Consider the following 14,908-nt stretch of genomic DNA (forward strand, 5'->3'; position numbering starts at 1 on the left):
TATCTTACAGACAACTGAAAATATGGGTCTAATATGTAGAAATTATATCACATTATTTTCTATCATAGGGAGAAGGGAGGGAAAAGAAGGGATGAAAATTTACAACTCTAAAATCTTTCAGTTTTAATTTTTATAGTATATTATTTTTCCAGTTCGTGTTAAAAGGTTTTCAACTTTCATTTTTGTAAGCTTTTGTGTTCCAATTTTTTTTCTCCCTCTCTTTTAACTCCCCCATCACCAATTCAGCAAGTAATCTGATATAGGTTATATATGTACATTCATTTTTAACATATTTCCATATTAATCATGTTGGGAAAGAAAAATCAGAACAAAAGGGAAAAAACACAAGAAAGGGAAAAAAAAACAAAAGGGAAAAAAAAGATGAAAATAGCATGCTTTCATATTTAATCTCCATAGCTCTCTCTCAGGCTGCACACGACATTTTCCATACAAAGTTTACTGGAAATGGCTTGGATCATTGAATTGCTGAGAAGAGCTAAAGTCTATTATAGTTGATCATCACAATCTTGCTATTACTGTGTACAATGTTCTTCTGATTCTTCTCACATCACTCATATCTTAGGAAAAATGAAAAATGTATTAGTAGATTTTTTTTACCTGCTCAAGAAATATTAAATGTTATATCTGGGGGAGAGGGGAGCGGTGAGAATGGGGAGGAAGAGAGCTGGGAATCTGTTCAGTGAAGGGGAAAAATACTCAATTAAAATGGAAACTCTTAAAAATTAGACACTGTTTAAATTGAATGAAAAGGGTATGGCAGAAAGAAGTAGTAAGGCAAGAAAAACTCAAAATTCTCAGGTGAAAACAAATGAGTTGGGAACAAATTTATCACCTCAAACATATATATCATTCACATAGCAACAAAGAAATTTTATATTTAGCAAAGAAATTAGTTGAGTCTTGCAGATATCACGGTGACTTTATAGGAAAGGATTCATCATGGTCAATGGATGTTCAAATGAAAATGTTCAAAAGAAAATAGAAGGGAAATATAGTAGCATTCACTGTGTGTCATGAAAGTAAATGTATCTAAACAAATATACAAGCCTGGACTTCTGGGATTCAGAATGTGAGGTGATAAGAAAGCAGTACTCTTTTATTTCCTTTTCAAAAAACATCGCTTGACATGCAAACAAACAAACAAACAAACCCAAACCCAAACCCAAACCCAAAAAACAAAAACCCAAGAACCCAAAAATAATACTATGAAAAAAAATTACATTCAAAGGAATGAATGAGCAAACAAAAAAAAAAAGATCTGGTAAAATGAAAGAAAAATGAATTAAAAGAAGAGGCAAAAACATATTTAAACACCACCAACAGAAGGAAAAAACTACAGTTTTCTTGTAAATTGGAAAACTAAAGGAAAAAAAATTTAAATTAACAAAAACAAAATCAGAAAGAACTGAGTACAAATAAATATTACAATGAGATGATGATTAAGAAATATTCATAGAAAACACAAAACAATAGCTTCAATGGGACAAAATTATTTCATAGTAGGACAAAGTGGTAGAGCCACAAAGGAAATAATATATGATAGGAAATAGGCAGGTTAATGGAAATATTTTGATTTCTGAATGAATGGTGCAGACTAGACTCCTAGTCAGATTTTTATTTTCTTATACATTCAAACAATCATTCAAGAGAAAATGGCTGTCACAGCTTTTTTTTTTTTTTAATTATAATTTTTATTTGCCAGATATATGCATGGGTAATTTTACAGCATTGACAATTGCCAAACCTTTTGTTCCAATTTTTCCCCTCCTTCTCCTCCCCCCCCCCAGATGACAGGTTGACCAATACATGTTAAATATGTTAAAGTACAAATTAAATATAATATATGTATACATGTCCAGTTATTTTGCTGTACAAAAAGAATCAAACTTGAAATACTGAACAATTAGCCTGTGAAAGAAATCAAAAATGCAGACGGGTTGTCACAGCTTTTAAAGCAAATATATTATCAAATGTTTACTGTTTCTAAAAATATTATTGTGGTCATAGATCCCTCTTTGAAGTTAATTATCTATATGCTTGAAGAAGTTACATACCCTCCCTGGGCCTGTTTCCTCATCTGTAAAAGAAAGTTGGAATAGATGGCTAAAAAATTTTAGTCCAGAACTAGATCAATGATCTTATGGTGCTAAGTAGAAAGATATACTCAGAACATTCTATATTTAGGGGGAAAAAGTCTGAATCTATGCATGTAAATGAGAAATCTGGGCAGCACAACTAGTAGAGAAAATTTAATAATTATCTATTTTCCCTAATGTCACTGTGAATAAAAGGATTTGACCCCTGTATTTCAGAAAATCATACAGGAAAATTTTTCATAAATATTGAAAAAGGGGGACAGATTGTAAACTGATAGTAATCAGAGTTTATTCCAATAGACATAAGTGTCAAATTCAAAGAGATATCATTGCCGATTTTGCCAAAAATGAGATGATTCAGATCAGTCCCAATAATCTTGGGATGAAGAGAGCCATCTGCACCCAGAGAGGATACTGTGGGAACTGAGTGAGGACCACTATATAGCATTTTCACTCTTTGTTGTTGTTTGTTTCCATTTTGTTTTCTTAGTTTTTTTCCTCTTCTTGATCTGATTTTTCTTGTGTACAAGATAATTGTATAAATATGTATACATATATTGGATTTACTTGATATTTTAACATATTTAACATGTATCAAATTATCTGCCATCTAGGGGAGGAGGGGGGGAAGGAGGAGAAATTTTGGAACACAAGGGTTTGCAAGGGTTGATATAGGAAAAATATCTATGCTTATGTTTTGTAAATAAGCTTTAATTAAAAAAATAGATCATTGTCAAGACTAAAACAAGATAATTTTTATACATAATTTGAATTATACAAGATCTTTCTACAAAAATGAGAAATGACACAAGCTAGAATATGATTCACTGAAAGCTGAGACAAAAGAATTCCAGAAAATCTATGTAATGATTTCTTTTACTTTTTTATAATGCTTTTTTTGGGGGGGAGATGAATTTTTTATGGATATCTTTACCTCATTTGCATTTCCCAATATATCTCCTAGTAAACAATATTTTCAAGATAAAATATGACCAATTAAGAATTCACATGATTTTGAATAGTTATTAAGAGAAGAGCAAACTTAAGACAGCTTAGATATTAAGAAGAAAGAGCTATGGCTGTATTATGAAGCTAAATACTAAATTCAATGGATTTTTTTCAGCTATGATTACATAATTATTTTTCTTTTGAATTAAGTAGTTATTTTCTCCCTGTAATTACCAAAGGATGATAAAAAGTAGTCTCAGTTTTCCTTATCTGTAAAAAGAATATAATATGTGCATGAAAGGCATACAACAGAAAGAACCAAAAAAAAAAAAAAAAAAATCTATAGCAAAGAACAGCTGGGAGTGTCACAGTGTATAGAGAACTGGAATGGAAGTCAGGAAAACCTGAAGTCAAATCTAGCCTCAGACCCTTACTAGCTCTGTCATGCTGAGCAAGTCATTTAGCCTCTATTTGCCTCAGTTTCCTTATCTATAAAATGGAAATAATAATAGTACCTACCTTCTAGGGTACCAAAAGATAACAATTGTAAAGAACTTAGTACACTCCCTGGTACATAGTATGTGCTATATAAATGTTAGCTATTAATATTACTGTAAGAATCAAATGATAATATACGTGAAGTGATTATTAAATTTTAAAAGCCTTTAGAAATGTTGGCTAACAAGTTGCTCATAGGAAAACATGAATAAATTTACAAGGTGACAGAATAAATAAAAATTTACTATCTTTATCTAGCTTCAGAAAGGCTGGTGTTAACATATAAAGCTGAACTGAAATTAGAAAGAGTACTATCATAATTAAGGATACCACTAATGATAAGAGAATATTAAACACCTATGTACCTAACAGCATATTACCTAAACTTATGAATGAATAATCAAATGAGTTGCTAAGGATATTTTTCAAAAAATTAATATCTGTGGGAAATTTCAACACATCAATAAAGAAATGATGATAAATTGAACAAAAAGGTTAATAAGGAAATTACAAATTTAAATAAAATTGTTTTAATTTATATAGCTATAATTACAAAAACTCACCTTTTCCCCAAAACTCTGTCTTCTTCCAAACTTCCCTATTTCTGTCAAATCATTCTTCTAATCTCTTAGGTTTATAACCTGGCTTCATCCTAAAATGTTTATGCTCTCTCATCCATTCAATTAGGAAATGAAAAATAGCTCTCATATCCAACTAAACCTTCTCACTGCTCATCAGAATAAGACCTTACTTTAGATTTCAACTAGATTATTGCAACAGCTTCCTAATCGATCTCTCCCTCCTTCAAGTCTCTCACAATTATAATTCATCTTATACACTGTTCTTTAAGCAATTTTTCTTAAATGAAAATCTGATCATGTAATTCCTCTATTTAACCAAAGGCATTTCCTTTCTAGTATCTGTAAGATAAAATGATCTCTATTGTTTAACTCTTAAAGTGTGGTACAACATAGCCCCAATCTAGTTTTCCAGATTCAAGAAACACTGTTCTGCCTCCTACACTTTATGATCCTGCCAAACAGCTTTTTTTCGGATTCTCACTGATAAAAGAAGTCCCTGTCCCAGGCCCAAAAGGTACTCTGAAATGAACCAGAGTCTAATCACAGATTATAAAAGCAGTTTGTAGTCTAAGGAGAGTCTGCTACAAAGAACAGAAAGGGAGAGAGAGTGCTCAGCTGCTCCAAGGGGATGCTAGGTGAGATGCTAGGCTTAAGGAGGTATGGGAATTAATGGGGTGCAGATACAACAAGCGAGGAAACAGGAATTTCAAAAAGTCTAAGCAAGATCCTGAGTTTGTAGCTGCTGCTCAATGTTGCTTTTAAGGGGGTCAAGGCTGGTTCCTACAGGTGAAGGGGAATTATGATTTTCACATTAATAACTGTTTAGATTTGCTGCAGCTCCCCCTATTTCCCAGGGACCCAAGAAGTATCCATCATACCTCTTGACATATTCACAATTTCTGTTTTTTTATAACTGCCAAATGAACTAAATTGGGGATTGCATTCCTGTTCCTGCTACATTAACTCTAGTTTTGTACCCTGCTGTGAGACAACCACTTGGAGATTTTTTTCTACAGGAGTAAGGATTGCTTGCTGTGGGAGATGCTATTTAGGTGCTAAGAATGATTCTGCCATGAACCTGCCCATATGGGTTCTTTAAATACATATAAATATAAACATGTATATATATATATCTATACATATATATAAATATATATATGTACATATATATACATACATATATACATATATATAAAAGAATGTTAATCCCTACTTCTCAGGAGAACTACTTGCAAGCATTCTCTTCACTCTGAAATTAATTAAAATTCTGCTTGATCCCTACCTCTCCTGTGTCTAGCCCAACCATAGGTTAAAGGCTGGTTCTGGTCCAGTTGACAGTATATATTTATATTTGTTAATTTTACATTTTAAACATTTATGAAGTGCCTACTCTATACTAGGAACTATGACAACCATTAGGGATACAAAGAACCTAATAGGAAAGACCATGCATTAAAAGGAGCTGAGGGAGCTGAGGAGGAGAGATGGCAGGGTGAGTACTTGGGGGCAGCAGGATGGGGAGTAAGGTGGCTGCTCAGAGATCCCTCCTGAACCAGGTGACATCTCATTATTGCTCTCCATTCTATCCCTTGTGGAACAGCTAAACAAGTATAGGGCATGACAAGGATGAATTCATGTTAACTGAAATAAGCATAATCAGGAAAGCATGGTTCAAAGTATGCAAATGCACAAAACACCAGTAAAAAATCCTGAATGCTGGCCCCCTAGAAAGAAGCATGAGAAAGCATTTCCTCATATTCTTTCAGGGTTGGACAATTATGAGTGTAGAATACTATAATGCCAGATGTTTTTAATGTTGGTTAGTTTTGCTGAAATGTATTTTCTCCTTTTTTGTTGTTTTTTTTTTTTGTTGTTGTTGTTGTTGTTGTTGTTGTTGAGACAATTGGGGTTAAGTGACTTGCCCAGAGTCACACAGCAAGGAAGTGTGAAGTGTCTGAGGTCACACTTGAACTCAAGTCCTCCTGACTTTAGGGCTGGTGCTCTATACATTAGCTGCCCTGTTTTCTCCTTCCCCCCCCCCCCCCCTTATTTCTATTATATGGGCAGGAAAAGGCAATGTTTTTACTTTTTAATTGATTCTCTATCCCACTCTTCACAATGTCTATGCCAAATCTTGTTTCTCCTCAAGCCTCTTATGGCAAATCTCCATCATTCTTTCACTGTAAGGGCCCTTTAAATGGGCGGCGCCACAGCACAACAGGAGATTTGAGTGGCCCAGAAGTATTCTCTCTGGATATAGGATCCTGTCCATATTGAGATAGCTTCGTAATGGGTGACAGCTCTCTCGCTGATTGGCTGTGTGTGTGACCTCACAGGCCCTTTATAAGCCCACTGCAGACAGCAGTCGCTCTCTTTAACGTGGTGCTCTTTAACCTGGCTCCCTAACCTGGGGTAGCCAAGCCAAGCCAAGCCATTCCTGGCAGTTACATTTCACCTGAGAACCTAGGATATCCACTGAGAATTTTTTCTCTTTCCCTTCATATTTCATTCTCTCTCTGCTGTCATCTCTCCACCATCCCCTCCTTCACTGCAGCCTCTGATGAAGTAAGCCTTCTTTGTACCACGGTCAACCCCTCCAAATGTTCTCCATTCTATCTCCACCCATATCTATCTTCTTCTGGACCTATGGTTTAATTAGCATATAGAACTCTTGGTGAGGAAATATCTTTGACCATTGTAGTTTTGCAACTTCTAATGTTAAAGAGTTCCACAGAGACATTGAGATATTAAATGACTTGCTCAAGATACAAAGCCAGTATTTTACAAGGAGGGCCTTGAACACAGGTTTCCTGGCTAGAGACCAATGTTCTATCCACTACATCAAGCTACTTCTCTAGTTCTCAAGGTTGACCAAAGGCACCTCACAATCACCTGGTGATGTACTGGAAAAGAACGTGAAATTTAAAGTAAGAAAACCTCGCTCTGAATCCTGACTCTACTACTTGGTACTAATATGATCTGGAACAAGCCTTTTAGCCTGGTTGAGTTGCAGTCTCTAAGGACCCTTCCAGCTAGAAATCTATGATCTTGTGAAGGAGAGAATATAAGAATACACCCTATATGGGATAAGAATTATGCTTCCTCCCCAATCTCCATCCGTCCCCATCTCCCCCCAGTTAATCTCAGTGTTCTTGGAAGCCTTTCATGCATTGGTTGTCCAGAGATCTAGGAACTTTGAGGGATCACTATAACGTATGTGAGTTTTGGGCTCTTTTTTTTTTTTTTTTTTTTTTTTTTTTTTTTTTTGGCTCAGGCTCTCTAATGTCTCTATTTTTCTCTGTCATTCATGATTCCCTAGGGGCTAGATTAGGTCCCTGGGGCTAGATTAATGCACACAGTGCCAACACCATAGCCTCATCCCAAGTTGGCTATGGAGAGGCAAGTCCAGAAGATACCAACATAACCTAAATGATCAAGTTTCTGACAGATAAAAGTACCCTCCAGCATCCTAAGGCTCAAGATATCTACTAGATATAAATATTCTACAGTATTTTAATTAAAAATAAATTCTGCAATGAAGAAAGCCCTATACTATTAAATCAGTCCAGTTGATGGCCTTGGAAGTTGGGAAAAAGTATCTCCCTAAACCATTCAGTGGAACAGCTCTTTTCAATTCTGTGGTTAGGAATATCAGAGTCTTTCCACCTATCTTTTTATGCTGTTTTTTCTTATAATTTCAAGGCTCCTCAAAAGATCAAGTGTAAAGCTCCTACAATATGAATTTTGGTCATGGACCAAATATCACTTGATTGATTGTGCCTATTTTCTTGTTTTAGAAAGGCACTTGAAAACATTCATGATATCCTTTTAGAAAACAAATGTATGCAGAGCAAAAATACCGGGATGACTTATAAGTAATGAATCCCTTTGGGATTACAGCTAAACTAATCCAAGTGAGCCATATGGGAAAGACAATATAGAACTGTCATAAGATAACAAAAAACAGTTTATATTTACATCTCACCTCCTTTTCTACTTACTCTTTGAAAATAGTTTACATATGTTTCCATTTCTAAGGTTCAAGTTATAGTAATAGAACCTAAATTTTGTCCTTAGAAAAGACATAGGATAACATTTCATCATACATTAATCAGGGAGTGTCAGGGCTATTCTAAGCATTATATGCTGCTTCTTGTTTACAATAGCTTACATAAACAAGGTAAACTGTAAATTGTCTTGTGAAGGAGGGAATATAAATATGCACTCCATGGTGGGATAAGCATTATGCTTCCTCTTTAATCTCCATCCCACCCTATCTCACCCCCAGTTAGTCTTGGTGTTCTTGGAAGCCTCTCATGCACTGGTTGTCCAGAGATCTAGGAACTTTGAAGAATTGCTATAATGGATGTGAATATCTTTTGGCTCAGGCTCTTTACTGCCTCTGTAAACTGTACATTTTTCTGTAAAAGAATTGAATGATATTATATATGTAAAGATTGTATGCTTGTTTGTATTTTCCCTAGTTTGGCTTTGAGGATGGAAATAGAAAATTCAATTTTTTGAAATATAACATAGTTCCAGTTAGAACTGTGAAAGATGCTGTGACAAATACATAATTTTCCATGCTTCATATTTAATAAGAATTTGGAAAGGGCAGAGGTGAAGGAACTTGCTACATAAAGTACTATATAAATCTAAAGGCCATAATAAAAATGGAAAGGGAGGGATCCAATGTTACAGTAAATTATATTGTAAATTATCATAATTAGTACCAGAACTAACTAGTAAGACTTTATTATATTATTTCATAAACAATAAAAAAAATGAGCAAGTCACATAGAAAAGAAAGCCATATGTAATTAAATTCATTCTGATAATCACCTGTGTGATATTTTTACTACATGGAAAAATTTGTAGATTAAAGGTTAAGGAAAGAAAATAAGAGAATGCTTTAAGATCCAAACATATTAATAATTTATTTTAATAATAATATAATACAAATAATTATTCTTACCAAGCATTGGTGGATGCTTGTTTCAGACCGATTTTCAGATCTGATTGATTCAACTTGTGTCCGTGAAGTACAGAAACAATCCTTAAAAAACCAAAACTATATTAATAAATGGTGAGGTAGGGCAGTAGGGGGAAATAAGAAAAAAAAAAAAAACCTGCCAGCTAGATGAAAGTAAGAAGAATGAGGGTACTTTGTCATGAAGATCAGGCTTAAGACACTAAGAAATTAAATATAAGCCTTAAAATAAATGTAGGAAGTAGAACTAGTTATTCTGACTAAATCTCAAGCCTTCTTTTCTCTTCTCTTTTAGATTGTGTTTTCTCTCTCACTTCATTTAGAATGGCTCTACTTAAGTTGAATAGCTAGATATATTTCTGCTTATTATTCTCAGGTAGTCTGTTACCATTTTACATTTATTTATATAATCTCCTTTTCCTCTTGAATCACTTTTACTTCTAAAGGTTATAATCATAACAACTATTATTTATTTAGTACTTTAAAGTTTATACTTATAGTGACTCTGGGAGGTAGATGTTAATATTATCCCCATTTCACAGATGAGTGAACTAAGTTAAGCAAAGATTAAATTACCTGCCCAGGGTCATACAGCCAGTAAATATCTGAGTTGACATTTGGATTCAGATCTTCCTAACTCCAGTACTAGCACTTCAGCTCTTGCATCACCTAACTTTCTCTCAGATAGGGACAAACCCTTATCTGTACATTCTAACTTGAACAATTTAAATAATGGAAAACCTCTAATTTACATTTTTCTGAAATCTCTGCCTTTTTCTCCCTAGGATTCATAAATTCTCATTCACAGACTTCATTGGAATTAGGTTAGAGGGGCTCTTTGGTTAATCGGTTTGTCTGTTTTGTTTCAGAGGAATCTATTCACTATTCTATTTGCTTTCATCCAAGACCCAGTTTTCTTCTCTTTTGCTGCAAATACTTTATAAAAATCCCTTATTAACTGAAATTATCACAGGTTCTGAACATGTGGGTTTCAGTCTATGGTAAGCTGATGATAGAATAAAGGGTATGATTAACAACGAACTAATACAAAGAAAATAGTGTGTATTTAATGGTGGTATTGTATCATATTCTTATTATGTTTAAGGATACAGTTTTCAAACATTTTGATAATAGCTATTTATATTCCTAGATTAATGTCATATTTTTAAATGAGTCATATATTCTAAATACACTTATCTAAAGAGATCTCAGTACTTCATTTGACTTATTAGTGGTTGCAATCAACTATGAAAGACACAAAATAAAATGCAAAGTAAATGAAAGCTTACCAGAAGAGACATTGAATCACTTTAGTTCACAGAAAATAACATAAATCCATCTAATTTATAGTTAAGAATTTCAATTTCATCTTTATTTCCTTTCACAGGAAGTAGAACTTTCCTGTCACAAAACAAATATATTATGTTTACAATTTATATTTTTATATAATTATGTAATAATTACAAAATATATAGTATACATTTTTATAAAGCACCAATGTGACCTTAGATAAACAATCAACTTTCTGGGGCCGTTTCTCTGCCTATAAAAGAGATTGTTAGACTGGAATACCTAAAGACTCCCCTTTCCTCACCAGTTCTAAATCCTATGATACTACAAATGTCTAGAAATATATTATGATATTTATCTTTTGTAAAGGAAACAAACCTATTTCATCTATAGCAAAAGACCCCTGATTTGTGACGTTGGCTCAAGCTCATTAATTTATAGCAGGATCTTGCAATCACATATTAAGGGCAACTAAGATTAGTATAGGCTATATATTGACAGTGTTTTCATGTTGCCATATCATGTCTGGAAATACATATCCTATGAGGATATTGTTTTCTAGTCTTTAGGGGAAAGCTTTTTTTTTTGTGAGTTCATTTTTTTCTTTCTCAAAATCAGGAATATCTAGGTTCAAATCCTACCTCAGAAATTTCCTGGTTGTGTGACCCTGGGCCAGTCAGTTAACCCCTCCTGACTTCAGTATCTCAACTGTAAAATGAGATGGTTGGATTTGATGTCCTCTGAGGTCCTTCCAGTTCTAAATCTATCCTGTGTGAGAGAAAATCATGAGAACAACTATTATTTTATTTCCCAGCAGTCAGAAAAAGTTCTCATTAATCCAAATTCCTATCTCCTTGGTACTTTCTGACAGATACAGGAGAAAACCATATATTATTTGTATGCAGCTCATACATTCAGTTCAGCATAAATCCCCAAACTGATTTTGTTGTTGTTTTTTCAGACATATCCAATTCTATGACCATCCAGGGTTTTCTTGGCAGAAATACTAGAATGGTTTACTATTTTCTTCTTTAGTTCATTTTACAGATGAGGAAACTGAGGCAAACAGGGTGAAGTGACTTGTGTAGGGTCATATAACTAGTAAATGTCTGAGGCTAGATTTGAACCTAGAAAGATGAGTCTTTTTGATTCCAGGCCCATTGCTCTTATCCATTCTATAGCCTAATTGCCCCTCCCAAAATTGATAAAACTTCTTAAAACCAAAAATTGTTTAACTTCCACATTAAAGATGTATAAGATATCTGTTCTCTGATCTAAAGAGAATCAGAAAAAGCCCAACATTTGTAGATTTGGATTACAAAAAACAAGAATATACACATCCCACCCCTGAAACCATAAGATGTTTCTTGGCACCTACCAACACCATCTCCATCATCTAGATTGCTTCTTAGTTATTTTATTTTCAGAAATCTCAAAAAAGGGAAGGCACTTGAGATACCTAAGTAAATTGAAAAGGAAAAAAAAAGTTTTCAATAAAGAAACATTCAAACATCCAAATCTGTTATTATTTTCAATTTCCTTATTTGTAAAATGAGGAAGAGGGATGAACCGAAGTCTCTTCTTGCTTTATCTAGAGCTATAATCATGATGAATAGATGCCCAGAATATAGCAGATGTTTAATAGCAGTGGTGATAGAAATATCACACACTCACACACACAGATACACACACAGCACTAAGGTGTCAACATCTGGTCCCAATTATCATGTAAACACTCGAACTTATAGGTCAATTTTCCAAAATAAAAGAAAATTTTCTCCTTAACTGATCTGCTTTGGTGTTATTGCTCTTCACATATGTAAAAGGACTTTATACTAGAAAGTTCACCGTCAATCATAGAATCATTGGGGGAAGGAAGTTAGCTCAGGGACTAAGTCCAGCCTAAAGTGGGAATGTGCTCAGTCATGGCTAGAAGTAATGGAGGGTTGCTCACAGGTGGGGGTGGAGGGCGGGGTGGTAACCCATCCCCTCCCAAGGTTATTCACTGCCACTTGCAAATCTTCGGTAGTTCAGACATTCCCCCTCAATTCTTACACATCACCCCAAGCTCTGTCTTTTGAGACTAAGTTGTTTGTTGTTGAGATGTATCCCTGTGACACCTTAGAGGGGTTTCCTTGGCAAAGAGTGGGGCGGTTTGTCATTGCTTCTCCAGCTCATCTTATAGATGAGGAACTAGGGCAACCAGGGTTAAGTGACTTGTCCTGAATCACACAGTTACTAAGTGTCTGAGACCAGATTTAGATTCAAGAAGATGAGCTCTGACTCCAGCCATTAAACCCCAAGCTGTCCTCTGAAGACAAGCAGAAAAAGTCTAATACCTTTTTCATATAATAAATAATTGAAGATAGCTTTCCTACCTCCCTCAATTCTTTCTTTCTTTAAAAAGTCTCTCCTAGGACTTCTTAGGACCACTCCAACAAGCCCTACCCCCAGGAATTTCAGCTCCTTTTTATGTATACTTTCTCCACATTAGAATGTAATCTACTTGAGGTCAGTAGCTAATTTTCTTTTTTGTGTGTATATTTGTTCTCCTAGTATTTAGTAAAATGCCTGGCACACAATAAACAATAAATATTTTATCCATATAAACATTTCTTATATGGCATAACCTCAGTATCTTCCTTAGATGGTTGTTTTCCTCTGGACATTTATCAACTTACCTATTTAAAAAAAAAAAAAATGATAGCTTTAGAGCAGCCAGATGGTGCAGTGGTTAGAGCACTGGCCTGAAGTTAGAAGGACCTGAGTTCAAATATGGCTTCAGACATCTAATACTTCCTGGTTGTGTGATCCTGAGCAAGTCACTTAACCCCGATTGCCTTAATCAAAAAAAAAATAGCTTTTTGTTTTTCAAAATACATGCAAAGATAGTTGTAAACATTCACCCCTCCTTGCAAAACCTTGTCTTCCAATTTTTTTCTCCCTCCCTCCCCACATCCTCTCCCTAAAACAGCAAGTGATCCTAATAGGTTAAATATGTGCAATTCTTCTGAACATATTTCCACATTTATCATGTTGCACGAGAAAAATCAGATCAAAAAGGAAAAAAGTAAAAGAAAAAAAGTACAAGCAAACAACAACAAAAGGTGAAAAAATTATGCTATGATCCACAGTCTCTCTGGATGTGGATGGCATTTTCCATCCTGAGTCTATTGGAATTGTTTTGAATCACCGCATTGTTGAGAAAAGTCAAGTCCGTCACAGATGATCATCACATAATGTTGTTGCTGCATACAATGATCTCTTGGTTCTCCTAGCTTCACTTAGTATCAGGTCATATAATCTCTCCAAGACTTTCTGAACTCAGCCTGCTGATTATTTCTTATAGAGCAATAACATTCCATAGCTTTCACATAACTTATTGAGCCATTCCCCAACTGATCTGCTTTGTTGAAAACAAAGAAAACCCATTCAATTTCCAATTCCTTGCCACTACAAAAAGAGCTGCTACCAACATTTTTGCACATGTGGGTGGGGTCTCTTTCTCTCCTTTAAGATCTCTTTAGGATACAAGCCCAGTAGAAACATTGCTCTACCAAAGGGTAGGCACATTTTGATAGCCCCTTGAGCATAGTTTCAAATTGTTCTCCAGAATGGTTGGATCAGTTCACAACTCCACCAACAATGTGTCCCAGTTTTCCCACATCCCTCCAGCATTTATCATCATCTTTTCCTGTTATCTTAGCCAATCTGAGAGGTGTAAAGTGGTACCTCAGAGTTGTCTTAATTTGCATTTCTTTAATCAATAGTGATTTAGAGCATTTTTAAAATATGACTAGAAATGGCTTTAATTTCTTCATCTGAAAATTGTCTTTATATCTTTTGACCATTTATCAATTGGGGAATGGCTTATATTCTTATAAATTTGGGTCAATTATCTATATATTTTAGAACTAAGACCTTTATCAGAAAAAATGGATATAAAATTTTCCCCTCAGTTTTCTGCTTCCCTTCTAATCTTGGCTGCATTGGTTTTGTTTGTACAAAGACTTTTTAATTTGATATAATCAAAATTATCCACTTTGTATTTCATAATGTTCTCCAGTTCTTCTTTGGCCATAAATTCCTTTTTTCTCCACAAAAGGAGAAAATATCTGTAACATAAATCTAACAGAAATGAATGCTGAAAACTATCTGTTCATGTATTTTGAAAAAATAATGCAACATAAGCATATTTTTAAAGTATAAGTCAGGAATTCTGTAGGGTAGAGGTTTCGTGAAAACACTACAGGTATGAGTACAGCCAGCACAAAAGGCACAGAGATAGAAGTTGGAGCATCATGTGACAGAAAGAAGAAACAATTGACATTCTACTGGTGTACAGCTATTTTCCTACTGATGTTTGCTATTGATATTTCTATCTAGATAAGCCTGTTGCTATCTGCTATTGATATTGCTACTTAGACAAGCCATCTAGCTGTTAGTCCTAATAAATACCTGTTAGGATTCTTAACAAGGTGCCA

At 34.5% G+C, this 14,908-nt stretch overlaps 1 protein-coding gene across 8 annotated transcripts in view; it reads right to left on the reverse strand.

The window, feature by feature from the left end:
* STRADB (STE20 related adaptor beta) overlaps positions 1-14,908 on the reverse strand; it is a 47,219-nt gene that overhangs the window by 20,226 nt on the left and 12,085 nt on the right. For 5 of the 8 annotated variants that reach the window (XM_074299070.1, XM_074299066.1, XM_074299071.1 and 2 more), the window contains exons 2-5: positions 11,803-11,883; positions 11,066-11,192; positions 10,424-10,535; positions 9,120-9,200 (exon numbers count right to left, since the gene is read on the reverse strand). In XM_074299070.1, the coding sequence (XP_074155171.1) occupies positions 9,120-9,200; positions 10,424-10,435 (93 nt within the window). In that variant the 5' untranslated portion in view covers positions 10,436-10,535; positions 11,066-11,192; positions 11,803-11,883. The remainder of the gene's footprint in view (positions 1-9,119; positions 9,201-10,423; positions 10,536-11,065; positions 11,193-11,802; positions 11,884-14,908) is intronic. The other 3 variants (XM_074299068.1, XM_074299072.1, XM_074299067.1) reach the window with 1 other exon arrangement.

Source organism: Sminthopsis crassicaudata, chromosome 3 (assembly GCF_048593235.1).
Source record: "Sminthopsis crassicaudata isolate SCR6 chromosome 3, ASM4859323v1, whole genome shotgun sequence".
Taxonomy (NCBI): domain Eukaryota; kingdom Metazoa; phylum Chordata; class Mammalia; order Dasyuromorphia; family Dasyuridae; genus Sminthopsis; species Sminthopsis crassicaudata.